The sequence below is a fragment of the Harpia harpyja genome, chromosome 19 (assembly GCF_026419915.1).
Source record: "Harpia harpyja isolate bHarHar1 chromosome 19, bHarHar1 primary haplotype, whole genome shotgun sequence".
Taxonomy (NCBI): domain Eukaryota; kingdom Metazoa; phylum Chordata; class Aves; order Accipitriformes; family Accipitridae; genus Harpia; species Harpia harpyja.
Window position 1 is genome coordinate 2,966,164 of NC_068958.1, and position 26,998 is coordinate 2,993,161.

Here is a 26,998-nt window from a genome sequence, read left to right on the forward strand (position 1 = left end):
AGAGATTCCCAATGGGGAAATCCTTGAAGTAAAATGGGAGGAAAGCTGCAAGGCTGCAGAGTTTGCAGGACCCTGTGCTCGTTGTCCCGCAGCGCAGGGCTGGGGCAGAGGTGCCTCTGACCGCTTTGGTATGAAATCACCGGAGGATCGTCGCATGGAGCCAACTTTTGGGATGACTTAGGCCTGGATGGCATATGTCTGCAAAGGGAGGAAATTTGTTACCGGCTGTACTCGTGGGGCGGAGAGCTCACTGGTGTAAAACTGTCCCCGGGACGGGATGGGGACGAAGCGTTGCTTGTTTACAGCAGGTAAGAGCCAGCCTCGCGGGAAGCAGAGGCAAGCTGAACTGCCATGAAACTTGTGAAAGCGGCACGTTTAGTGCGGGCTCTGCGTAACTGATGGAAAGGTCTTGAGGTTACTCAAGGCTGGAAAAGCATCGGGGCACCCTGGAGCCACAGGCTCAAGCCACGCGATGGAGCCTGTGCAGGAGCATCGTGGGCTGGATGAGCAGGACTGGCTCTGGGGCTCACCTCGGCTCCTGAAGAGCAAAAGCAAAGATTGGGATCCTGCCGTTTCTGCGTTGCAGGCTGGGGTGTGTGTTGGGAACACCCTGCTAGAGGAAAGGGGGAGCAAAATCCCCCAGGGCAAGCGAGGGGCTACCAGAGCCACCCGTGGGGCCGTGCCCCGGACTCAGGGGTAGCCGGTGGCACGGGGGGGTCCCCGTCTGCGCAGCATTGTACCTCACAGACACAGACCAATTCCTGTTGAACGCTGGTAATTACAGTTGCACTAACAGGCGTTTGCTTTCTGTAGTTCTGTAGCTGGGTAGGCAGTGCAAATATCCCCCCGTAAATATAGATCTTCGCTCTCCATTTTTCACTTTTCCCCAGGAACAAAACGGGCTTTTCTTCCTTCCTTTCTTAATTTCTTTCTTTTCTTTCTTTCTTTCTTTCTTCCTTTCTTTTTTTCTTGGGGGATATCTTTTCTGAGCCATGCTCAGGAACTGCAGACGTGTACATAATGTATCTGTGTCAAAATTATGTAAGGGCTCCATTAATATAAAACTTGCACAGCTGTAAGAACACTTACAAGCTCTTCATGTCTTATGCAATTGCATAGACGCATGCAAAGAAAGTTAAGCTAAAAAAAAAAAAGGATATGGATTAAATTCATGCTAAATAAACAATAAAAAGACATGAAACCCAATGCCTAAATGCTCTTCCTTTTAAAGGCACAGCTGGCATAAAACAGCTGAATGTCAGATTTAACTGCTCTGATTCTAATTACAACCATACCTTTGTTCGACTCTGCCCTTTGGTATATCACTTTTCTCTGAAAGGGCTCAAACAAGAGCTAACTCCCCCTGTGCCGTGGCACACGAGGCACCGCCGGAGCATTACCGCGTCCATGTGGAATGCATCGAGCCGCAGCGCTTTCCAAACACGGGGCTCCGCTCTGGGCTCTGGTGTTCCTGGAACAGGCTCCTGATTTTCATCTCCAAGACTTTCAGCCACAAAACTGTCTTGATAAGGAATCGGATGACACTTATTGGGAAAGAAACTGAAATCGGAGCAATATCGAGAGTTCTCTAATCCAGCAAATCACTTCTGTTGCGGAAATGAGCAGCCAAAGTGAATTTTTTTTGGTCTGGACCAAATCAAATGATGCAGAAAAATCAAAGAGAGTTTTAGTGAGTTAAATCAGGACCAGTTGCTTCGTGTTTAATGGCTAGGCTGGCAAAGAGTCATAGTGCTTCTGTAGCTACGATGGTCTAAAATGACCAAGGACAAGGTTTGTAGGGAAATATAGTATATATTTTTTTTAAATCGACTAATAAAGCTGAAAAAAAACAGGCAAACTTTTAGGCTTATAAGCCCTTCTTCAGGACAGGAAAAGAACTCATAACCTTGCACGCAGTTGCTTTGAGCTTAACTTGGTTGTGTTGGTCAGTCAGATGGTCTCAGTGAAAAGGTGGTTGAGACCCGTGGAGCAGAGAGAAGCGTTACCGAGAGAGAGAGAGTTATGTCAATAGCCTCAAGCTACTTTGGTTGTAGCTACTTTTATTGGCGTGGATGTGTCCTATTTTACCAGCTGAATCTCCAGATGGAAATGGCACTTGCGAATTGTTTTGAACAGCGTACAAGAGCCGCGCAGGGTCTCACAGTCTCTGCACCGCAGCCCTGCATCTCTCGGCCGTAGGAGGCTCCGGAGCGGCTGCAGCCAGCGCGAGTTGTTTCTGCAGATCCTATCTCCACATCAGGCCTGTAGTTCATAGGCAGCTTCATGTTTGGGTTTCCATTCAATATTCCTCGGCTTCGGTTTCCAAGACTACAAGCCAACATACAACCCCTCCTCCCACTCCTGTTTTCAAAGAAAGAAAAACACTGTGAAAAGAAGCTACCCGATTTCTGGGCAGTTTTCAAAGCAGAAAGAAAAGCAGCGCCGGGAGCTGCTCAGCCCGTGCACGCCGCAGGCTCTGCTCCGGCCAGGGTTCCCACCAGCCCCCGGCTGGGCTGCTCCGTCCTCGTGCGAGCAGGAAAGCACCTTCCCCACCTTTGCAAGTGCAGGGTGCGGAGGAAGGAGACGAAAAGTTTTTAAGGACAAAATGGGGGTGTCGGAGTAGTTAGCTACCTGAGGCTTCATTCAAATCATTTTGCAAATGGTTTTGTTTGGAAATTCAATAGCAGGGAAGGAGCCGGGCCGACCCGCCCTGGGAGCCCACGCTGGCCCCGCTCCCCGACCGAGGAGGGCGGACGATGGCCGGCACTCGGCTTTGCACCATCGCTTGGGGTCTCTTCCCTTTCCGTTCATTTGCTTACAGAACAGTCTGCGTCTAATGACTTGATTTACACGGAGGCTTCCTTGCTTTATCTGGCACAGGGAGCAGGTCAGCATCTTCTGCCGGCTCTGCATGCCGAGGCACCGAGGTCTCTTTGGCTGGGGATGTGAGAGCGGCACAGAAATATTCATGTCGGCATGGGCCTGGGTGGGTGCTCCTTCCCCAGCGGAGCGTGTCAGGCATCGTCCCACCAAGGTCCCTGGAGCCCCACCGGTGCGAAACCAGTCACTCAGCTGTGTCCGACCACTGCGCCTGCTGCAGGGGCTGCCAGGGGCCATGAGCCTTCGCACGGTGCCAAAGAAACGGGATCACCAGTGGCTCCCCCGACCCCCCAAGGGTGTGTGGGAACAGCCGGGTGGGTGTGCAGAGGAGGAAGAGGAGGAGGAAGGCAGCACCCAGTAGCTCACTGCAGCGGGAGCCGAGGCCAGGCTCGAGGGGGATGGTGTGGCAGGAGCACCCGCAAAGAAACCAGAGTTAAATGCGATTGCATGGCTTCAGTCGTGTTAGGAAATAGAGGATGCATCTCAAATCCCCCTTTTTTTTAATTTTGTCTGGGACTTGCGTTCCAGGGCAATGTTACTGTGCTCTTTCCATTGGCAGGTGCTGGGTTTGGGGTGCCCTCTCCGTGCCAGAGGGTTTTCGGTAAGGTTATCCCTGCTTACACCCATGGTGAACTTGATCCAGTGTTTTACATGTCCCATCATCTGCATTCCCATGGCAAAAACCCAAGATGCTGCAAACATAAAGCACGGTGGCTGGGGAGGAGGGTGTAAGAACGTCCCCGTTGGCTGCTCCACCGCGTGGGGACGGGCTGGGACAGGAGCACCGCTCCGCAAGTGCAGCGCACGACTCGCTTTCGGTCAAACCCAGCACCACCGACTGCAGTGAAGTGAGCGACGGTGTTTGTCCAAGGGGAGAGTTATGGTGCAAGAGTTATTTTAATCCCGCGGTGACTCACGGCTAACACATCATGACTCACCGCAGACTTTGGTCGTTTGACTGTTTTGAAGATGCGTCAGGTTCCCTGTGAAGGCAAAGGATGGTGTTTCATGCCGGGGAACAAGCTGCCATTTTTTTTCAGCTGCCTAAACCTCTGCAAACACGGGCCCAGCCAGCTGGGCGTAGGGACAGCACGGCACGGCTTGGCGTAGCATGGCACAGCATGGCACGGCCTGGCATGGCATGTTGGGCCCCCGCCCGCCACCGTCTTCACGTTGCGCTAGGCTTTGCATTACGCACCGAAAACTGCAAAGGAAAGAGGAGAACGGCCTTACGGTACACATCGCTCGGGGAACTGCATTTCCCATCAGGTTCACACACGCAGCATCACTTGCCCGCTGCCAAGGGCCAGTTGCAGGGCAGGGAACGCTCAGACCCCCACGTTTCATGGGAAAGTTTGATTAAAAAAAATTATTTCTAAGGCGACAGATCTACACAAAAGGTGTTTAAAAGGCGTTTCAGCGCTGTGCCGTTCATTCCTGATGCCCAAGGGAGCTGCTCGCTGGCAGCGCAAGCTTTTTTGCAGGTGCGCTGTGAACCCCAGCACGGGGGAAGCCACCCCACGGTGCTGCGCAGAGCTCATCGATTACAGGCGATAAAATTCGTATCGACTCTGCTTGTGCTTGGCCCAGACCCTACACCGGGAATCGGCTTCTCTACTGCCTCAGCAGGCCTGAAAACACTTCTTTTTTTGGCAGCACTTTCCAACAAACAGCAAATCCTTGAGATTTCTTCTTGGCACCGACCGAAGCATTTTTTCAGTGATTGATTTTCTCTGCCGAGATTCAGAGAAAGGCTACCCCCGTTTCTAGGAATCCCGACAAGCACAGGTTGTTCCCTCGCGCGGGACAATGCCGCGCAGCCGGAGCACCCCTGCCCGCACCCCATCCTGGGGGGCCGGGGGGTGCCCCTAAGCCACTCGGGGGGGGGGGGGGGGGGAGGACGGGGCAGGCAGGGAGGTCCCCTGCGTGCGGCAGAGGGTGACGGTGGGGGGGTCACCCTCTGACGGGCGGTGGGTGCCCCCCGCGGGACCCCCAGGTGAGTGGGCGCAAACAGCGGGATGCCGCTGCTGCCGCCGCTTCACGTGGGGCGCCCCGGAGGGGGCTCTGGGCTGTGACGGTACCCGCGCGGGGCAGCGGCAGGCACCCCACGGCGGGTCGGCAGGCAACCCCCCCCCCCCCCCCCCGTGGGCGGGGGGGGGGGGACGGGGACGGACGACGACACGGAGGGACCCCGCGGCCGTGCCGAGCGGCTGGGTGCCAGGCCGCCGCGCTGCGAGCCGTGGGAGGCGGCGGAGGCGGCCCCGCGCTAATTGCATAAGCGGGACGTCAATGCCCGCGGGAGGCGCGGGGGGAAGCGCGGGAAGATGGCGCCCCGCGCCCTGCCCCCGCCGCACGCCGCCGTTCCCCGCCGCGGCCCCCGGGCGGGCGGGCGCTGACCCGGCCCGGTGGGCGGCAGAGAGGGCGGCGTGGCTCCCGGCCCAGCGGTAAGGGCAGCGCCGAGGGGAGCCCGGGCCCGGGGCGCGGGAGTTGGGGGGGGGGGGGGGTGTTGGCGAGGAGGAGGAGGAGGAGGAGGAGGAAGGGGGGGGTGCAGCACCGGCGGGAAGCGCCCGGGGCGGCGGGGCCGGGGCCGGGCGGGCGCCGAAAGCGCCTTTGAATGAGCCAATGGCGGCGGGGCCCGGCGGCCGCCGCTCCCGGGGCTGCCCGCGGTGCTCCCGCCCGGCAGGTGCCGCCGGACCCGCTCCCGCTCCCGGACCCGCTCCCGGTCCCGGTGCCGCCGCGGGGGAGGGAGGGGTCGGCTCCGTGACACCCTCCCCCCCCCCCCCCCCCCCCAAAAAAAAAAGAAAAAGAAAAAAAAGCTGCTTGCTGGTGGGTCCCGCTGCCCGGCGTGGGAGCTCCCACCCGTGACCGCGGGGCCGGGTGGAGGGAGGGGGGGGAAAAGCGGCGGGAGCGGTGTGTCCGTGTCCCCGTCCGCGTCCGTCCCCCTCCCCGCCGGGCGCTCTCCGGGGAGCGGGGGCGGCGGGGTTGGGGGGGGGCGCGGAGCCGCCTCCGCTTTCATAATCAATCGCTCCCGACGCGAAAATCCTGCTGGGTGACATGTCGCAGCTCGCTGCTGCGGCTCCTGCCAGCCCCGGTCCCGGAGGAGCTTGCTTTTTTTGTTGTTTTTTTGGGGTTTTTGGTTTTGGGTTTTTTTTTTTTCGGTCGCACCCAGTTTACCGTAAGTTTGATTGCTCCTGCCCGTTCAGGCTGTTCTCGGGAAACGAGAGCGTTATTAATAGCACGATCCGGGCAGAGCTTCCAGCACGGTGAGGTTTTGGGGTCGTGATCGGCGGCGTGAGGTCACGCATGTCGCTGTGACGGGAGCGGCAAAGCAGGGGGAAAAGTGACTTTCAGGTTGATTTAGTGATGTCTATTAAGGATCGCAACTCCGGCTGCAGGGTGGGGGCTGCCGGCTGAGCACCCTCCATCCGCCTCGTGCGCTTCAAACCCTACGGCAGCGAAACTCGGCCGCTCGGTTTCGCCGGCTGCGTGTAGTGCTGCCGCTTCCCCGCTCGTGCAGCCGTCCCGTTGCTTTGGGAGCCCGCGAAACTGCTAGGAAACTGTGAATTAAAAAAATCCCGTTAAATCTAAAGCTATTATCCCTCACGTGCCCCTTCCCGAGGCTGAGGCCGTGCAGGCCTGTGGCGTGTCCCCGTGCCCCGCGGCGGGGTGGCTCTGTGCTGCGGGAGCCGAGGCAGTTGAGGGGTTAATTCACTCTTGCTGAACAGTAGCAAAGATTGCGGCTGCTCCCTTGGATTTCACGCGAATGAACCCGGCTCGTCAGCACTTGTTTTGCGGGTCCTGAGCCCCCGCTGGCGGGGCTGAACCAGCCCCGGGCTCGGTGCTCCCCGGCAAAACCCTCCGGGACGCCGTGCTCGGCCGACGGGCGCGTTGTGTCGCGACGCGAGGGCAGGGTGACGAGCGTGTGCGTCCGTCCCTTCCAGGCTCTGCTGATGGAGACCGCCAAGCTCAACCCCATCATCCGGGATGTCTACGCGGCCGCTGGCCGTGTCCAGCAAGCCCCGGCTGCCGCCTCGGCGCGGAGGGGCAGTGGCTGCCGAGAGCTCATGGTCAAGCTGACGGAGGGGCAGTACGTGCTGTGCCGCTGGACCGACGGGCTCTATTACCTCGGAAAGATCAAAAGGGTAACGTGGGCACCCAAAACGGTAACGTGGGCACCCAAAGCGTAGCTAGCGCTGCTCCCAGGGTCGGCTCGCGGCTCGGAGGGGTGCTGGCCTGGGCCGCAACACGCCTTTGGTCAGGGGGGGCGTTTTGGGTTGACGTCCTGCCCCTGGGGATCACAGCCCAAACCCGACTTCCCGCAGCCCCGAGAGGCAGGGCCGGTCACCAGGGAAAACAGGGAAGCGCCGGGAATGGGAGCTGACGCCCGGCGGTTCTTCCCGCTCTCTCCCCGCAGGTGAGCGGCTCCAAGCAGAGCTGCCTCGTCACGTTTGAGGACAACTCCAAGTACTGGGTCCTCTGGAAGGACATCCAGCATGGTGAGTGCTGCCCCGTCCTCCCTTCCCACCGCCACGCCGGGGGTTCCTTCCCGGCGCCACGGAGACGTGGCTGTGCCTCGCGCGTCTCCAACTCTGCCGTACCCGTCCCGCAGCCGGCGTCCCCGGGGAGGAGCCCAAGTGCAACGTCTGCCTGGGAAAGACGTCGGGCCCCATGAACGAAATCCTCATCTGCGGGAAGTGCGGGCTGGGTGAGTGCGGGCGCGTCGCCCCGAGGGCGAGGGTCCGGCCGGACCGGTGGCGCTGACGCCGAGCCCTCCCGCAGGTTATCACCAGCAGTGCCACGTCCCGGTGGCGAGCGGCGGCGAGGGTCCGCTGGGAACGCCGTGGTTCTGCCGCCGCTGCATATTTGCCCTGGCCGTGCGGGTGAGTGGGGCTGCCCGGGGCCGCCGGCTCCGCGTGCCGCCCGCCCTCGGTGCAGCGGTGCAGGATGCGGCCCACCGGGCGGCTGTGTTGACCCCCCCCATCCTGCTCGCTCCCGCAGAAGGGGGGGGCCCTGAAGAAGGGAGCCATCGCCAAGACGCTGCAAGCCGTCAAGATGGTGCTGTCCTACAACCCCGACCTGCTCGAGTGGGACTCCCCGCACCGGACCAACCAACAGCAGTGCTACTGCTACTGCGGGGGCCCCGGCGAGTAAGCCCCCTGCCTGCGGGCCGGGAGGGTTGTTGCGTTTGGTTTTGTGGGGAAAAACATTCGCAAAAGGAAGATGGGATCGGGGTGGGGGTTTTTTGCCCCCGAGAGAGAAGTCCCTAGCTTGCAGGGGACTGCTCTGGGGCCAGTGGCTTTGCTGCCTGCGCTGCCTCTGCCATCGGGGTCTCCGCTCGGTCCCGGAGGCACCGTTTGCGCCCACCTCCGTGGCGGCAGAAAATACAAGTTAGGGCCAGACTTTCTGGCCCCCCTGGCCGGGGGGTCCGTGCCTGGGAGGGGGCCGGGGCAGTGGTTGCCGCATGCCGCCCTCGCCATCGCCCACCTCCTCTCCCTCCCCAGGTGGTACCTGAAGATGCTGCAGTGCTACCGCTGCCGGCAGTGGTTCCACGAAGCCTGCACCCAGTGCCTCAACGACCCCATGATGTTCGGAGACCGGTACGTCCCTTCTGGACTTTGCTGGGTGGGTGCTGGATGTTGGAGCTGCTTGTGCACGTATACGTTCCCAGGCTGTATCTCCCCGATCCCTGTCCCGCAGAGCCCCGCTCCTCCCGGCCGTGCTGTCACTGTTGGCACCTGGAGCACTGTCCTCACCCCGACCCGTCCCCAGGCCCTGCGTGGCTGCGGGGATGCCCCCCACCCCCAGCGCTCTCCCTCCCTGCTGTTTTCCAGGTTCTATGTGTTTTTCTGCTCCGTATGCAACCAGGGACCCGAATACATCAAGCGCCTGCCCTTGAGATGGTAAGAAATGGCCCCAGCTCCTTCGGAACGTGCCGGGGTGGCCGTAGGGCACCGGGCTGGCCGGTGCCCGGTGCTGCCGAGCCCTCGCCCTGGGGCCAGCCCCAGAGCTGGGTTTCAGCGGCATGAGTTCGTGGAGCGTGTCCCGCTCATCCCAGCCCGGCCCTGAGCTGGGGCCTTTGCTCGGCTGCGGGTCCCGGGTGTGCAGCTCCTCCTGCCCAGCCCCACGGGGCTGTTTCCCAGGGAAGCTGTTTCTCAATAAGCCCCAAACCTACTGTTTGTCCAGGAGCCCAGGTACAAATTTGCCAGAAGATAACTGCAAAAAGCAATCGGGTGACAAGTTGTCAAATTCTGTGATTAAATACAAGTGTACAAGTGGTACTTTCTAGCGTACCTTGATGGTCTAAGAGTATATGAACTGTGCCAGCAGCCCAGCTTTTCCCTGCTGTTCCCCTTGTGCTCGTCTGTGGTGCTGGTGCTAACGCGCTGCTGGGACGCGGCTGCCTCGGGGATGTTGCACTGAGCAGCACAGCAGGCTGGAAGAAGAATAAGGGAAATCCTGCACGATATGGTGCTTGGCTTTCATTTTCAGAGATGCAAGTGTAAAATCCCACAGGATAGATTGGGTTGTTAAAATAGACAGTCTATTTTCATGTGAATAAGAGCCATCCTGCTCCCGTACTTAACTGCAGCAAGAGCACATGGCTGGGGCTTATTAAAAAGCTGGAAAACTGGGCATTCGTCCTGGGAGCAGCATGTCCTCCAGCTCCTGGGCTCAGGGGTCTTGACGTTTGGGGTTTCCCCCAGCTGCAGGCAGCATCCCACCCCTCCCCAAAGCTCAGGGGATGCTGTCCTGCCCGCAGCATCCCGTGGGATGTGTCTGGGCCAGGGCTGCTACCCCCGTGGAGTGTGGGACCGGTCCCAGCTTCCAGCAAGAAGGTTTTGGGAGGGTTGTGCTGGGTGCTGTGCTCAAGCAGCGCTGGCGGAGCAGAGCATCGTGGTGGGTACTGTCTTGCTGGGGAGAGGGTGGGCTGCTGACCCTCTCACCCCCTTTGCTCCCGCAGGGTGGATGTCGTCCATCTCGCCCTCTACAACCTGGGCGTACAGAGCAAGAAGAAGTACTTCGACTTTGAGGAGATCTTGGCCTTCGTGAACCACCACTGGGATCCGCTGCAGCTCGGGAAGGTAAAAACACGCAGCCCGGGGTCAGGCTGGAGAGCAGCCGCGGGGAGGGAGAGGTGCTGCCAGGGACGTAAGTCACGGCCGGCTGTCCCCGAAACCTCGGCTGGGAGGGACTGGACCCTCCTTTCCCGTGGCAGCCGAGCCCCTGAGGCTGGGGCAGGTTAGCCGGTGAAGGGCAGTGCTCGTGGTGAAATGGTGGGGCAGCGAGTTCTGCCCCTCGTTTGGGTTGGCTTCCCCTCAGCGGCCACCAACCTCGAGGTGTGTTTGCGTGTTGCTTGTTGGGAAAGGGTCGGAGCTTTGGGAGTGCCCGCTCACCGTGGCCCAAGCCGGCTGCTCCTCGGCCGGTCCCTGGCAGGGAAGGAGCTTTAAAACACCTGCCCGGTATCTCTGTGTGTTTGCACCCACTGGGAACACACGACAGTTCACCCACCCTGGGGTTGGTGTCGGAGCAGGGTGTCCCCATCGGGCAGCGTCGGAGGATGCTGCTCCCGGAGCCAGGAGGCAGCGCCGAGCCCCGGGCACGGGCCCTGGGCAGAGCCGACGGATCTTTCCTGAGGCTGGGGTGCAGCTGGGGCAGGCAGAGGGTGAACGGTGGAAGGGGATGTGCCCGCGTGTTGGCAGTGCCACCGCGCCAGCAGCCCCGCGCCGACGAGCTCGGGCATCTCTGCAAAACCCCCGGTTCGTGCAGCGCTCGGCACGGGCGGCTCCTGCTCAGAATTAACTTAATCACCTTCCTCTGCGCTGGGATTTCCCTTTGTTCGGGTGTCATACCTGGCAAGTTTCCCGGTCGGAACTAGAGCTGGGAGAAGTGCTAAAACCCAAGCATGTTGGAAACCTGTCACCGCGTCGGGACGGATCGGTTCCCTGCAGACACCTCCCTCCCCTGCACCGAGGGCAGCCGATGCCAAACCCGGGTGGCTCTGGGCTTTGGCTTCCCTCGCTCCCTGACCTTGGGCAGGAGCCGAAACCCGGAGTTCGAGTTCCCCCGTCTGTTTAGTTTTTGCATAACCGCAGCAGGCGCCGAGCCCTGCTTCACCTCTGCCGTCTCTCCGCAGCTGACGGGCACCCCAATCTCTGAGCGCGGCCCCCACCTCCTCAATGCACTCAACAGCTATAAAAGCAGGTGAGCCCCCGGGCACGGTGGGCCGAGGGATGGAGGCAGGACGGGATGCGGGATGCAGGATGCGGGATGCTCCTGTGGCCCCCCCCTGCCCCTGGCTAAGGGCTGTTTCCTCCCCTCTGCCGCCCAGGTTTCTGTGTGGGAAAGAAATCAAAAAGAAGAAATGCATCTTTCGCCTGCGGATCCGCGTCCCACCGAACCCCCCCAGCAAGGTGCTGCCAGAGAAAGCCCCCGGCGTGGGCGAGAGCGTCTCCTGCGAGCTGAAGAAGAGGGGAAAAAGCAAATATGTCCATCAAGACAGGTGAGTGGCCAAATTTGCCCGGGCACCCCCCGCAGCACCCCGTGCCTGCGCTCCCCTGGGGTGACCCGGCAGCCTCACCCCCTCCTTGCTTTGCAGCCTGCTGCCGCGGCAGCTCCAGCAGCAGAAGCGGCGAGCGGCACGGCGCAAGAGGGCCAAGTTCCTGCTGGAGGACGCCATTCCCAGCGTGAGTCCTTCCCCCCCTCCTCTGCGCGACCATCCCGGGATTTGGCAGCCGAGTGGGACCCCCGCGCACCCCCGGCCCCATCCCTGGGGCTCCCCGTGAGGTTCCCCCGCTCCGGCGGGCAGGGAGAGCCCCCGTCCCTCGCCCTGGGGTTTGCAAATGTTCTGTGCCAAGCCCGCTTCCCAGGGGCCGTGGGAAGGAGCGCGGTGGTGCCTGGGCAGAGGGTGACGATGCCGGGGCCGCGGGCAGCACCGCTCCGCTCGGCAGTGACGAGTGAGCTTGTTTTCGCGGCGCAGAGCGACTTCACCTCCGCCTGGAGCACCAACCACCACCTGGCCAGCATCTTTGACTTCACGCTGGATGAAATTCAGAGCCTGAAAAGGTCCGTGCGGCCGGCCCCAGGGGTGTGGGTGGCGAGGGAGGGAGGTTTAAACGCTCAAGTGCAAAGACGGGGCTGGGGAGGCGGTGGGGGGCCGCGGCGCTCCTTGCGCCGGGCTGGGGCCGATGCTGCATCCCGTCCCCAGTGCCAGCTCGGGACAGACGTTCCTATCGGACGTGGACTCCACAGATGCCGCCAGCACCTCGGGCTCGGCCACCACGAGCCTCTCCTACGAGTCCAGGTGAGGGCTGTGCCCCCTCGCCCCCTTCCAGAGAGGGGTCCCGGTGGCACGGCCAGGGGGGCGAGGGGCTGCCCCTCTCCCCCTGCAGCACTCTTGTGTCCTGGCACAGGGATGTCCCGCGTCGGGGAGCCTTTCCTCCCTGCCTCCCAAAACAGGCTGGTGGTCCCAAAGCGGCGCTGCCTCGCTGGGTGTGCAGGGTCGGAGCCGTCCGTCCTTGCTGGGCTCACCCGAATTCCCGGCGTGCTCCCTCCAGGCTCAGCAGGCGCAGCCGGCGTGGTGGCGGTGGGGGGGGGCACCTTTTGGGTGCTGCCCTCACCCCTCGTCTGTCCCCTCCCTCGCAGCCAGAGGACCGTGGGCAGCCGCAAGCGCAAGCTGGCAGCGCCAGCCTACGCCTCGGCGGGGGCGAAGAGGAGAGGTGGGGAGACGGGTGGGCGCCCGGCCGGGGGCACCCCCGAGGGCAGCGAGGCAGCCTGCGGCCCCGACCGCCCGGACGACGGCATCGACAGCCACACTTTCGAGAGCATCAGCGAGGACGACTCCTCGCTCTCCCACCTCAAGTCCTCCATCAGCAGCTACTTCGGGGCGGCGGGCAGGCTGGTCTGCGGCGAGAAGTACCAGGTGCTGGCGCGGCGGGTGACGCTGGAGGGGAAGGTGCAGTACCTGGTGGAGTGGGAAGGCACGACCCCTTACTGAGCCCCGCCAGCCCCTAAACCTCTCCCGGAGCCAAACCAGAGGAGATCGGGATGACGGGGAAGCCCTCGCTGTGAAGTAGAGGAGGGGACGCTGGCCTGCGGGGAGGGCTGGGACCCCTCCGTGCTGGGGGTCCCGGCCGGGGCCGGCTCCCCAGGAACCGTCACGGATGGAGGCAGTGCCGGAGCTGGTGCCGTCAGCGGTGCTGCCCAGGGGTGAAACCCGCAGCCTTGCCGCTGTATTTTTTTTTTTTTTTTTTTTTTTACTTTAACAATTGTTATTTTAATGGCCATGTATATGCAAAGAGCGTGGCCCGGCTGCGCTTTCCTGATGGAGCCTTTGGCCGAGCCCGAGGCACCATCGCGGTGGTGGTAAGAGCAGCGAGTGGGTCTGGCCTTTCCAGAAAGGTCCCCCCCGGCATGGCTGGGCACCCCTTGGGGAAGCCCCTTTGGAGGGCACCCCACAACCTGCTGGCGCAGACGGACGTCGTGCCGGTGCCCGGCACACCCTGACTTATCCCCACGTCCAAGCCTTACAGAGCAGACTCGAGGAGGTCCTGCTGCTAAAGCAAAAAGCACCTCCCTCACCCGTGCTTTCACAGCCCGTCCCTGTGCCCATAGGAAACTGTGGGCAACTCTCGCCAGAGCCAGTATATGGGGTTTTCCTCCTCTTCGTAAATCCATTCATTAAAGGAATGTGGTTTGTTTTAAATGAGGGGAAAATGCCGCGTAAACAGCCCACATGCAGCCAGCTTTCGTGGCCGTGGGGCAGACGTACGTGGTTGCTCTCGTCCCGCAACCTGGACTGCGTGTGATGCACCAGCTTTGTTTCCCTGTTCTGACAATCATGGTCTTGGAAGAGATCGGCCAAAAGATACGCCTTTGCCTTAAAACCACCACGGGCATTTCGCAGACTGGAGCCCAAGGCCTTTGTTCCCACAGGAATCTTCATCCTCAATGTGCCAAACGAGCAGACAAACCAAAAAGGCCGAAGAGGACAGCGGGAGCACGGGGAGGGGGCTGTACTGGGGTCCCCGTGGCCGTCCCTGTGGCCTCGTGGCTGTGCCTTGCTGGAGAGTGGCTGCGCTTTGTTACTGGTGTAGTGTCGATGTTTGTGAACACGTGGGGTTGGTTTGTCTGCAGAAGAGAAGGAGCAGCCCCCTCCTTTAACTAAAGCAATACTGCCAGCTTGTTCAGGAGCAAAGCAGTTGTCTTTCTAAAAAAAATTCTACTATCATCAGACATATTTGTTAGATTTTTTTTCTAAGAGAGAGATATATATATTTTTAATGTTGTCCTCCTTGTCTCTCCCCCATCGCCACTGTGGCTGTCCCATGGGGACTGAGGGTGGGCGATGCTGGGGGGCTGCGTGGTCCTGCTCTGTCAGCACACCCTGTCCCTATAGCCCCATCGTTGTTCGTACACGTGCTTGCGGGATCTGCCGACTGGAGGGTGAATTGAAAAGGTTGTTTTACGGAAAAACTACTTGGGGAAAATTCGTCAGTGTAATCGGCATGAGGGAGCAGGTGATGTTTGCAAACCAGAGGCCAAAGTGTGGTCCTTAAAAATAAACTTTGGCTTCAGCTACTGCTAAAATAACGTAGTGGGACACCCATGAAGGGGGAGTTTGCCAGATGTTTTAATTCATCTAGCAGGCACCGGGTCTTTGTGCAGCTGTGAGGTGGCAGCACTGGTGACAATGCCTTGTGTGGGGCCATGGTGCAGAGCAGCAGCTTCTCTGCAGCCCCGGGATGTGCCCGTGTGGTTTGGGCCAGGCGTGAGCTGCTTCAGTGCCCATACTAGGAGCCTGAATATTTGGCTTGACAGGTAAAAGCGTTTTAACTCCTTTCTGACGAGTTGCCCGGTGTTGTGCTCACTGGAGAAGCTGTTGGCCGCTTGTGCGGGGCAAGGTCTGGGAGACAAGGCTCCGTCCAGCTGCAACCATAAGATGGTTTGAGCCAAGCAGGGTCAGATGTGCCTTGGGGAGAGGTGCTTGGCACCCTGAGGGTCTGCATCTCGGCTCGTCCGGAGGGGAGCATCTCCGGAGGCACCCTGTCCTTTTGGGAGACGTGCTGCCAGGACCCCCCCCATCCCTGGCAGGGAGGGCTGCAGCTCCTGCAGCCAGCTGGGTCGCTCCCCATCCTGCCTTTGCTTTGTCACCAAAGGATCGCTTAAAGTATTTCCCTTTCATGAGTGCCTATGGAGCCCTTGTTACTGTCCGAGTTGCTGCCTGGGGGGCCGGGGGCTGCCAAGAGCCATGCCAGGGCCGAGCGGGGTTCTTCCCGCGGGATGTGCCAATGGACATTGCACTCATGGGAGCACCCACAACATGTGGCCCTGGTTCCTCTCCTCTCCCTCTCTGTTCCCTTTCCTTTCCTCCTGGCCTCTTGCTGAGAATTGAATGTGGAGCCTTTAAAAATATTTTTGTTGCAGAGTATATTTTGCATTAGCTGTAATAGATATTATAATGACTCTGTGCACCTTCTAAAGATTTATGAGTTCAGGTTGCTGCTTGTAATAACCAACTCTCGTTATACCCAAGTTGTAATTAATATGTCTGATGTACAATTAAAAAGTCTTTTTTTTTTAACATCACTGGTTCTTTGTAGTGTCAGGATTATTGAGTTTGGGCACTGGGGGTCAGTGTGTGCAGCGGGCAGATGCCCAGTGCCTGCCACGCTGCAGCTGGTGCTGCTGGGTCACGTTCCATGCCAGGGTGAGATGTGGCCGGAGCGATGCCGCTGTGAAGCACAAGAACGGCAGAAGGATGCGAAGGGGCGAGCGTGGGCGCAGCCCAGCGGGGCGCGGGGACAGGGACACCCCTTGCAGCGATGGGGTCTGTAGAGAGGGGCTGCCCTCACTCGCAGTCCTACTGACTGGTGAGGTCTCAAATGGCCCCCATCCACTTAATCTTAGCCTAAAACTTGCACATCGCACAACGTAGCCCTGGCAGGGCTAAACAAAGCTCAGCTTTGGCAGCGGTGCAGATCCTGGCCTGGGGGTGGGGGTGCTTGCTTCACGTGATTTGTTCCTTTTTGCCAGGCAAGGTGTCTGGCTGGTTCCCTGTTTCTCTGGATTTAGCACTGAAAAGTTTCCTGCTCTCAGAGCTCAGACCATTTTCCCTCGTGTTTTCTCTCTCCTGCACCTGCGAGCCTTCCCTGTGCTACCTCTGACGGCTGATGGGGCCACACGAGCCTGCGGGCACAGCTCAATGCCTGCAAAACAACCTGTACCACTTCTCCATGAGCCCGAGACGAGCAGGTGGGAGCCAGTGGAGCATCCGTCAGCATTGAGCTGGAGAGAATCTGCAAACTCATGATGGGCCCTTCCTGCTGCCCAGCTCACTGCGGACGCTGCGCCTGTTAACTGCGACAACATGTGAGCCTACCCAGGTAAGAAACACTCCTGTTTATTCCCTTCCCAGTCACATAAATAACTTGATATTGTTCCATAAGTTATGCCCCATTAAACTATTAACATGAGCATCTTTTTACAAGGTTAAACTTGGCCCGGGTAGAAAGCCACTGTTCAGGCGTGGGTAGGGGATGCAGGGCTGGGGCGATGCCCTGCAGCCAGGGATGCCCTGGTCCTGCTGGCACTTGTTTTCCCTGAACTGGTGGTGGATGTTGCCCAGCTCAGCCCGGCTCTCCCCGGCTCGGCAGGTAGCGGAGGGTCAGTGCGTGTGCTGCTTGTGGTTCCTGGTAAACGTTTGCAGTGTCTGCTCAAGTTTGCTGTTTCCTTGGATTTTTTGGGGACTTGAACCAGCACGTTGCATGACAGCAGGAGAGGGTGTGAGCCGGCGCATCGTGGGGTGCCCGGCTGCATCCTGATACCTCCGGGCTGGGGAAGTAGGAGGCAGAACGATGCAGGATGCTGCGACAGCCGCTGTGGGGGAGCAGGGGGGCCAGGCAGGGTTTCAGGCGCTGGCTGCGGGGATGTACGGCACTGGAGGGGCTGTTGGGGGCTGCCAGGCCATGGCTACCAGCTGGCATTTGCTGCTGGTGGTCTGAGACAGCCCCCAAGTGCTGCAGTGTCCTGACTTGAGCATCTCTGTGGATCCTCATCCGCAATGCTACAACAGCCCTTGGTTCACATGGCCCTTCCCCACTTCAGCCTGTGCTGCCTCTGAGCTGCTCGGTGCTCCCTGGAGCACAGGTTCAGGCCAAGGAGGGGATGTTTCGAGTGCAAACGAAATTCCCAATCCCAAGCTTCTGTGTTATAGCAAGCCCGTGAAGATACAAACTGCCTCCCTGTGTGTAACTCCTGCCTGCACAGTGAGACCAGTGCGGCTCAGCAAGTTTCACCCACTCTTCCCCAAAAGCGAGGTGCTTTCTGCACTTTTCAGTTAGTCCCGTGGGACACTTTCCTCTATCCCTTTGAGGTAGAGAGGGTTTCCTTGGTCAATAGGCAGGCTGATGATTTCAGGAATTTCGAAGGGATGGATGGATCTAAAGTGGAAACAGACGCAGAGGAACAGTGTCACTGACAGCCCCTCAGCAGAACAGACCCTCTCCCACTCGCAGGCGCAGGAAGCAGAGGTCTCCGCTCCCAGCCGTGTGCGCCAGCCCTGCCCCATGCTCTCCACTGACTTCAAAGTCCCACATCTTCTTTTTGCCACGTGAGAATTTTGCTTTGACTTTGGGGTTTACCACAGCCAGCAGCTGACTGCCAGGGGCCCTGGCCCAAAGCTGGCTGTGCTCACCACTCAGTGCTTGGGAAACGCAGGAAATCCTGCCAGGAGGCAGCCAGGGAATAATCCGTGTTAGGAGAAGGAGAATCCCTCCTTGTACCCAGTACAGAGGGGCTGGTTGAAGCACAACAGTTGATATTCCTGCCAACCTTTTCTTTTTTGCTGATGCCATATCTGGGTTTTTCTGGCTCACAAGGTACATCAGGAGCACTGGGTAGGAAGGGGCTCAAGGAACCTGACTCCCAAAGCCTGAGCATGAGATGGCAGCCTACCTTGGGTAGGAAACCCACTGCTCCCACGGAGCCAGAGCCTCACCTGACGTAGTTGGACAATTCGCCTATTTTGGATGTCCTTGTTTTCACTAACTGTGGAGAGTAAAAAACAAAACAAAACAAAAACCAAGGGAGAAGTAGAGGGTACAGACCAATCCTGCATGCGCAGTTCCACTGCACCCATCCAGCATGGCCAGTGGCCTGTGGTGCGATGGGAGCCCTTCCTGGGCTCTTCCCTGGGGGATGTTCCCTGTGGTGGCAGGATGAGGGGCTGAGCCAGGCTGCCGCCCCCAGACACCACTGCCATGCCTGCAGGGGGGTGCTCGGGGTCCCTGGGTACTGTCCCAAATCTTGGGCAGGTTGGTGTCACCCTCCCCAAACCACCCTGCAACCCCTTTTGGCTGGGGCTGTCTGGGATGAGGATTTTCATGACATGGGGAATTGTTGCTTACCAGCAGTATTTCAGTGGATTCTTCCAGTTCCCCTTTCCAGAAATACCTAGATTTAAAAGAAAAGAAGCATCAGCAAACACAGCTCTGGGTGCAGCCATGCTGATCCCCTTTTGGGGGGGGTAGTTTCCCTGCTTGGTGCTTTCTGCACGTGGCTGTTCCTTTATGACGTGGTGCTCAGGAATCATTGCCGTCCTCAAAAGTCTGCTGTGCATGCGACTGAGCACCCTGGATTTACAGACCAGAACCTCCTTGGCTGTGCCAGCCTCGAGAGAGCTGCCCAGGGAGGACAGCAGGGCAAAGGACCTGGGACTGGGATGGCCATGGAGGGCTGTGTGGTGGTGGCCCCGCTCCAAGCAGCGGCCGGGAGACGGTGCCTGCAGGGACTGCGGCATGGCTGCAGCTGGGAGGCTGAGTGTGGCAGCATCGTGCTTTTTTCCTCTCTTTCCCTGCGGGAGAGGAGATGTACTTCTTGTGAGTCAGATATGACCTTTCAAAACATTTATGTTGACAGAAGGCCATCGTGATTTCATCTGCACACTGGGTTGCTGTGCGAGGAGGCATTCAGAGGCGTCGCGGCGTCTCCTGAGCAGGACACAGAGGAGAAACCAGCTAGAGCAGGCAGGGCTGTGCATAAGCAACTCGGCTCTGGCCATTGTGGCTCATAGGGAACGAAGCATAAGGGGAAGAAGGATATTACTGGGTTTGCCCTATTTCAGTAGCCTCAGCTGAGCTATGGGAGAGCCTGGGGGGGTGTCCTGTGAGGAACCCATCCTGTGGGGAGGCTGCGATGTGGGGACCCGCTCCCCTCTTCTAGCAGGGCTAGGCCAGGGTGCTCCTAGGAGCAAATGGCTGTTTTGGGGCTTTGTTCATTAACCCCTCTAACAAGTGCAATCCCTTTGCATGGATGGCTGAGGATACGTGCAGAGCATGGGTGGTTGTATTTCAAGGTCAAAGATACTGTTCTTCCTTGCTGCTTAATACTGTAAAGGCCTTTTCTGCTCCCTATCTTAGCCTCTTTTTAGATCCTCTAAAAACAGGCACCATGGCCTCAGGACCATAAATCACCTTGCTCTTTGCTAGATCTCTGTGTAGCCAAGTAACCAAGAAATAAATGGTCCCCACTGGCAGTTGGAGCATCTGCGCTCCTTAATAAGCTTAGCGCACTTTGCAGGTGTGAGGATCGTCTCTACCATCTGCAACAACAAACAGACCCAGCAGCCTTCTGGAAACTGCCTCCTCTCCCTGGGGCCGTGGGGTATCCGTCTCCTCCTTCACCCCCCTGGGGAGCCTGGGTTTGCCTCCTCTGTTGGGGAATATTCAGCCCAACTTACAAGGCCGAGCTCTTCGGCAGGATGTTCACGTAGGCAGCCAGCTTCTTATCCATGATGGCCCTGGGTGAGAGAGGAAGGGGAGTTAGTGCCTGCCCCCAGCTCGCTGCGGCTCAGTGCTCGCCCCCAGCCGCGGGGACATTCCCTCGTGCTACCCCTGACTGCCAGCAGCAGCTTTGACCTTGCAGATGTGGGATTTGGGGTTAATTATTACCCTGAGAAAGCAGAGGCAAAGGTGACCTCCAGCTGGAGCTGCTTCAGCTCAAGTCCTCCTGGCACGGCTCTGGGACCCTCCCCACCATCCCTCCCTGCCGAGCAGGAAGGTTGGGTGTTGCTCCTGGCCTGGAGCAGCACACAGGACCTCTGCCTCGCACGGTGCGAGGACCCTGCCCACCGTCAGCCCTGTGCCCATCTCGCCGCGGGACTGCGAGAACTGGGGCTGGGATGGACGCGAAGGGCTTTGTCTCCCAGTCATGTATTTATGCTGTCAAACTGTGCCTCTTCCTCGCATAGCAGACTAAATGTGGATCTTGTTAAATTAACAACATCAAGGTTTTTCTACCCAAAACGTCCTAGAAATCTGAAGCCCAAATAAATTCCTTCCCTCTGGCTGCCTCCTTTAGTTGTGGGCTGATTTGTTATTGCAGAGCTGCTTGGGTCTGCCAACAGAAGTGATATTTAAGTGATTAAAGAGCACTGAAGCAATCTCGGGGTGGATTTTTAGAAATAGGTCAAATGTTGTGTCTTCTGACCACAGCAATGTCTAGGCCCTTCTCACGGAGATGGCAGCCCCGTCCCTCTTGCAGGCTGCTCTGTTAAAGGCTCTGCACTAGTGACTTCACCTTTGGTTTTAACACTGGCCTCACCAGGGACTACTTTGTACCAAGTGCTTTGACAATGCAAACATTTAACTTCTAGATGACCTTGAACTGCAGGAGTTACTAGATCTTGGAAGGCTCAATTCAACAACCTGCAAAAATTAACTTTTAGTGAGGTAAAGAATGAAACCCATTCCAATTAACTACTACTCCAATTCAAAACACTCTCCAGAATGCTTTTGGCTCAGAGCAAGTTAAAAATTTATTATCCTTACATCCAGGGTATGATACAGCCTGGAGGTCGCTACAAAACAAGCTGTAAGAAACTCTTAGCTTTCAGAAAGACAACATTATGAACTGTAAAAATATGACAGACTTGGTTGCTGGCTGCCGTGCTCCTGAAGATGAGCAGAAGGAGCACAAGAGGTGCCTCCCCCATGGCTGTGACCCGAAGATACCCCGGCCAAGGTGCTAATGTGCAACTGCATCATGCCTTGCAACCTGGCCTCTGACCCATAAGGAAAGCTGGGCTCTTGTCTGAATGTGCATAAGCTCCTTTGCACGTCTTCATTATCAGCCCTGCTTTCTCCCTCTGTTTGTAGAGGTTTCTACCTTGCAACTATGAGCACAAGGCAAAGGTGCCCTTGTGGGGCTGCACAGGCTCTGCTGCAGGACAGGGAGGAATTGGGAGCAGCCCGGGCGCTGGGAGGAAAGCAGCCCTTCCAGACAATCCTACAGCATCTTGCCACTCCAGCAGTGCACTGGAGAACCAGTGCATGGACCCAGCTAACTCGTGGGATGGGGTTTAATGTTTAAGCACAGCAAGGAGACGGACTTCTCTCTGCCGATGGCTCAGAGGGACCATGGCCTGAGACGCCAGCCATCCGAGGAGGCTCCGGGTTGTTTGCTCTCACCATGTGTAGCCAGTTCTAGGCATTTAATGCTTGTAGAGCATCTTGAGTTAATCTGTAGACCGACAAACTGCAGCAGCATGAGCGGAGATATCCCCGCTGCGTTTGTCATGTCAAACACATGGCACAAATCATTTTGTTTTTGCTGCCTGAAACTTCCAAGTCACTTTAGCGCAGGAATCTTTTGATTTGGGTGAGTACCTTCTAATTGCTTCTGCTCTGTTCCACTAAACTGTGATCCTAACTGAGATCCTGAACTTTGTTCTAGCAAGCTGAGCGGAAACAAGCGGCCACCATGGGAACGGGAAACATTGTAAGAAGCTGAATGTGATCTGTGGAAAATGTCTGCATAATACATGATATCTTTGGGCTGGGTACTTAATGTGTGTTTCTTTGTCCCTGCCTCACAGTAGGCTCTGAATTGAGGCAGATGAAATATTAATAAGCAGAAAAGCAAAGAAAGTGATATGCACGAATCTAAGGCGGAACCAGAGGCTGACAGGCTGCTCGGGCATTAGGTAAGTTATGTGAGGTGTAGTGGCCACACCATCCAGCCCAAAGGGGTCAATTTCTCACAGCAGGCACAGGGTAGAGGCTAGATCTCCTGTGTGGACTCAGGGGTTTCTTCTGAGGATTTTAAGTTAATAGTAATCCAGATAAACTGGGTTATAACTGACGCAACAAACAAGCCAGATGCTGAATTCTACCTGCAGCTAATCTGCTTTCGCAAACCTTGAACTCCTTTTCCTTAAAGCCAGTGGAAAATTTCCTTGCACACTGATCCATCAGAGTGAGTGCTCCACTGAGCAATGTAAAGGAAGAATAAACATGACAGCACAGGAAAAAAGTATGTGGGAAAATGAGTGTAGAAGCCCTGTGTCATCCTCTACAACCACAGCTCATTCATCCAAATTCCAGAACAAAGGAATAATTACTCCACCAGTAACACACCAAAGTACATATATCTTAGCAATGGGGAGTGATTTATTTCCTCTCCCTTCCCTGCAAGATAAGGAACAAAGAGTGGAAAACATTTGCAAAGCTGTTAAGATTAAGCATTTTCAGGAACTGAGGCTCTTTTCACCAGCCATGTACAGTTACTCCTTTTTTCAGAAGACATCAAGCAGCGCAGATATTATTCTATTTGAATTTCTTAATACAGTTGCAGTATTTAAGGTGACACAAAATCCCTTTCAGTAGCCTGTCAGTTCCTGAACGACTGTTTGGGAACACTTTACAGAAGACGGAGAGTTTTTGGCAAGCGGCAGGGTAGCAGGGAAAACAGCGCAGGAGGTGTTGCAGGAAACTTAATGGTCCATCATAAACATTTCCCCAGTCAACACAGTTTCAGTACTTTGAACAAACCATCTATTGAGTCACGGACTGACAGATGTGTGAAAGAAACTCTGCATGCAAAATACATGCAAAGTATCTCATACATTAAAAGAGAAATAAAAAATAAAAAATCAAGGTAAAGCTCTCATTCCCCGAAGTTTGCCTGGTGAGCGGAGTGCAGGCTTCCAGGTGGTACCTCACAAGTGCTTATTCTGTGTTTGCTGCGGACCGCTTTTGTCTTTTACTTATTTTCATGGCAGTGTACTGTGCTTTGTCCCTCTCCATAAACACCTCTCCTGGAAATTGTGATCTGTGTTGTTCTAGAGAAAAAGAAAGACTGTGGCAGATCAGAGAACATGAGGCTGGGGCTTAATCCATCTGAGGACCCAGAGATTTAGGGCCATGGCTTTAAAATGGGTCTTGAAAACAAAAGGCAGTGGAATGAATTGAGAATTGGTTTGATGTTACCGTGGCATTGACTTCAGAGGCAATTGTCAGCTTTCTTTTAGAAAGCACAGCTCTTTGTAAGTGAATATGTGATACAGAGAGAGAGAGAAAGAGAGTGTAAGAGAGAAGGAGCACCATTCGGGTAGAAATGCAAGTACAGAGAACTACAGATCCTCTCGAGGGACAAGGAAAAGCTTTATTCCACAAGAAGCCGCTTTTGAACAATTCAAGCAGACAAGCAGGGGAAGCATCTCTGTACCTTGCAATATCCTTGGCAATTTGCTCGTTGAGACAGTTGATGAAGGCAATGGAGTGGGTCCCGGAGACGTAGCTGCCGGTGACGGCAGAGTGCAGCTGAAGAGCAAGACTCCTCAGCACCGGGTACATCAGCAAAGACAGAGTCACCACCTAAAATGCAAAACGTTATGAATGATGATGTTAGGTGAAATACTGCATTTTGTAAAACTAAGCATTTACAATATCTGTGGCTCAAGGGAAGTCTCCAGTTTTCTTTCAACATTACAGTAATGCTAGTTGTAATTTAAGTGAAAACATGCTCATAGGGAGATTCTTTCCCCTCCAATGGGGCCAATCTAGTACTCTACCAAGTGCTCAGGGCAGGAAAAGGTCAGTTTTTGAGGTTGTATCAGCCTAGAGATGCCCAGACCTCTGCTGCGGGAGGTCACACCCCAGAGTAATGGGTGTTACAGACCCCACCACACAGCCTCAGCAGCCAGGACTGGTTTTCTGAAGAAGGATAAGGAGGTAAGTCACTGATTCTTTCTGTTAAAATACATTTCTATTGCAAAAAGGAGCAAGAAGGGAACCACCAGGCGTGGCTCCCACACCAAGCACATCTTTCCTGCTGAGGACACATCCTGCAGCCATCCTTTAGCTGTGTGCCCAGGGTGAGGCATGACCACCCCTCTGGGAAACGGTGGGGACGGGACCCTCTGCCTCCCCAGGGATGTGGAAAGGAGGAGAGCAGTATGTCAGGTAGGGGTAGGGATCTGGCTATGGGAAGCAGATTTGGGCTGGAGCCTAATGTGAGAGCAGAGCCCCAGGAAGCCTGGGGTAGTACAGTCTGCACCAGGACCTGGAGAGCTTTCGTTCTGCCCTGTCAGCCCAGGACAATTAGTCCCTTCTGCTGATAGATGTTGTGCAGCCCACCCAGGCTATGATACAGACTCACACAGCAGGCAAGGGAGGGTAAGACTTAAATGCAGGTTTGAAGTTCATCTTAATTATCTGATACTAATAGGGCAGTGAAATTGGATGCTTTTGGGCACAGAAATCCTAATGGATGTAGCCCAGGTCTGTAGGGCTGTCTCTGTCTGACTGGGCTGCAGAAAACAGTAATGCTCTCTCCGTGGACTGGCGGTGCAGTGGCAACAAGTTGGTTTTGCTGTACATAGATGCTATTCCTGGCAAGCCCCTTAGCTGCTCTTTGTGCTCACATGCCATAAACACAGTCACATAAAAAAATATAATTATCTCAGCGGGGACGTTGCTGGAATAGCGAGGTTAATTTGGTGTGCTGAGTAATAGCTGGAGGATGGTGCCTGTACCCGGGGCTGCAGCGCTCGCTGTCTCTGCACAGCTGCTCTTCTCTTTGTCTTTTGTCTTGTTTTTTGAAACAAACAGCATCTGGCCCTTATTCAACTACAGTGATAAAAAAATGCTTATAAGACTAAGAATATATTCCTTTTTCCCCCCTTATTTCCACCCTCCTTTGTCCTCTGAAAAAGCTCCCATTACAGGGCCAATGTCAGAGGGTTTTTTTTTTTTTAAAAGATTGAATTAAAAAAACATCTCTTGTCACCACAAAGACAGGAGCTCCTTTCCGTTTGGAAAATGACTGATGTGCTATATTGGTTGTCTCCTCTTTTCCAATCCACTTGAGGAAATATTCTTTGTTACCACAAGGTTTCTCATAATAATTTTTAGAGCTTCTTTTGTGCTCTTTTCTCTGCTAAGCCATTTAACAAATATTATGCAACAAATCCCAGAAGCTACTCAGATAGTTACAAGCCAAACAGAGATATGCTGGTGTATCTATTTTTCCAGATTAGAATGTAATCATGCTCCCTGCTCAGGAAAAAAAAAATCCAACCTGTTCAGCACGGCGATCATTAATCTTCTTGGAAGATGTATGTGCATGTGATGAGGAAATCCCCATGAACATTTGTGACTGAATATTAGTACAAGAGTGACCACTCTCTTGTTTTTTGGGGTGTTCCCCCCCTTTTTTTTCCTGAAAAGAAAGATAAAAGCCCCCTCTTTTTTCCAGAATAATTGTATTTGGCAAGGGATTGTGCAAGAGTGAAGGAGTGAAACTTCAGGATTCCTACCTGATAAACCAAGTAAACTCAAGACTACCAAAATTTTGAAGTGAACAAAACTGAAAAACCTGCTGTGAGATTTTAAGTATTTCACTGAAAAGCACTGACCAGCAAAATGATAGTTGAGTTTAGACAGACTAAGATTTCTGCAAGATTTGTTGTGGATTTGGTGAACTAAAAACAGCTTTAGGGTTTAAAATACCATGTTAGGACTTTTTGCCTAGTTTTGATGAGGTTCTGTACAAAAAAAAAAACCCCAAACCAAACACAACTTGTGGCAATCTTGAGTATGCTGTGAGCTTCCTCAGCGCAAGTGGAAAAAAAAACTCCTTAGAAATTTGCTTTGCTCTCTGCAGAGACTGAGAGTACATTCCTGCTGCATGATCTTTTTCTTTTTTTTTTTTTTTTTTTTTTTCCCAGAGGTTCCCTTATAAAGGTATAGGCAGAGGCATCTCCACGGTTGCTTGGGTTGGCATACACCGCGCTCCCCGGCGGGTCACCCGCGTCCCCCCATCCCAAGCACGGAGCCAGCCCTGGCAGCGCCCGAGGGCTCCCACTTACCAGCAGCAAGGTGCCACGGCCTGGCCGGGGGCAGCCCTGGGCAGCGGGCAGCAGCGGGCAGTGCTGGCTCAGCCACTCCATCTCCGCGGCCGGGTGAGAGGCTGCGTCCCCTCCGTCCCTCCACCTGCTCTGCCCTGAGCTGGGAAGGCTGCCTGGGAAGGCTGCCCGCAATGAGCACTAACTCCTCCTCCTCTTCCTCCCCAGCTGCCTGGGAAGGCTGGTACCCGCCTGCCCGCCCCAGCGTTGGGCTGAGCCGTGGGCCCGTGGGCCAGCGTGGCGTCCCCACGGCACTCCTGCCTCCCCACGGGCCCTTCCCTGCCCTCCCCTGCCACCCCGAGCCCTAGCACCCAGGCTCTCTGACCTGCTGCCTGACCTGCACAGCCGGGGTGGGCAGATGCCAGGGCCCAGCACCCCCAGAAGTGGGGTCAAAGCCGTAGCAGGGACAATCAAATACCCTAGTAGTATCGGTGCTGTTATCAAAACTGTCTGCACCAACACCTGCTGGAGGAATCTCTCCCTCCAGTCTAAGCACTGGGGTGCGCTGGGGTCCTGAGACACTTGCTGATGCCATTTAGCAATTCTGCTTTAATTTTACCACCTATAAAATAGGTATTTTCTCAGATTTAATGTTGCTGGGGCTCTGCACTCTTTGGGTAGAAACTACTAGGAAGCTGCTAAGTCCTGTTGCGTTGTTTGGGCCTAAAATGCCCCGGTAAGCAATCCAGTGCAGAGGAACAGAGAACTCCATTCTGTCTCACACTGCAACTTAATTACGCTACTGTCAGTTCCCACAAGCCATTAGGAAAGCATATTAATTGTCAGCCTACAGAAGAGAGCACTTCTGGTGCAGCAGCCCCAGCCGGGGTTTAGGCGCGAGCCTGACGGCTGCACCTCTGCGCAGCGTCCCGGCGGGCAGGCACTGGGAGAAGCTGAAGACGCGCTGCCGGCTCGGAGGCCTCGGGGAGCCACGAA

General features: G+C 56.2%; 2 protein-coding genes across 3 annotated transcripts; one reads left to right on the forward strand and one right to left on the reverse strand.

Annotated features, from left to right (window-relative positions):
• Positions 1 to 5,170: 5,170 nt before the first annotated feature.
• Positions 5,171 to 15,465, forward strand: PHF19 (PHD finger protein 19). Its single transcript, XM_052815339.1, has 15 exons — positions 5,171 to 5,324; positions 6,822 to 7,022; positions 7,295 to 7,376; positions 7,490 to 7,585; positions 7,660 to 7,760; positions 7,879 to 8,027; positions 8,382 to 8,477; positions 8,712 to 8,780; positions 9,842 to 9,962; positions 11,015 to 11,082; positions 11,210 to 11,380; positions 11,477 to 11,564; positions 11,858 to 11,943; positions 12,086 to 12,181; positions 12,523 to 15,465. Exons 2-15 carry the CDS (start codon positions 6,831 to 6,833, stop codon positions 12,872 to 12,874), a joined length of 1,767 nt encoding a protein of 588 aa, XP_052671299.1. The 5' UTR covers positions 5,171 to 5,324; positions 6,822 to 6,830; the 3' UTR covers positions 12,875 to 15,465.
• Positions 15,466 to 16,263: 798 nt separating this feature from the next.
• CUTA (cutA divalent cation tolerance homolog) lies at positions 16,264 to 26,291 on the reverse strand. Of its 2 annotated transcripts, XM_052815340.1 has the most exons (6): positions 26,027 to 26,285; positions 23,383 to 23,531; positions 19,616 to 19,675; positions 18,285 to 18,330; positions 17,876 to 17,925; positions 16,264 to 17,318 (listed from the first exon to the last, which is right to left on the reverse strand). In XM_052815340.1, the coding sequence occupies exons 1-6, from the start codon at positions 26,105 to 26,107 to the stop codon at positions 17,216 to 17,218; spliced, it is 489 nt and encodes a 162-aa protein (XP_052671300.1). In that variant the 5' UTR covers positions 26,108 to 26,285; the 3' UTR covers positions 16,264 to 17,215. The 2 variants fall into 2 exon arrangements, with proteins under 2 accessions (XP_052671300.1, XP_052671302.1); XM_052815342.1 differs by lacking the exon at positions 19,616 to 19,675 and having other exon boundaries at positions 26,027 to 26,291.
• Between the last annotated feature and the right edge of the window lie 707 nt (positions 26,292 to 26,998).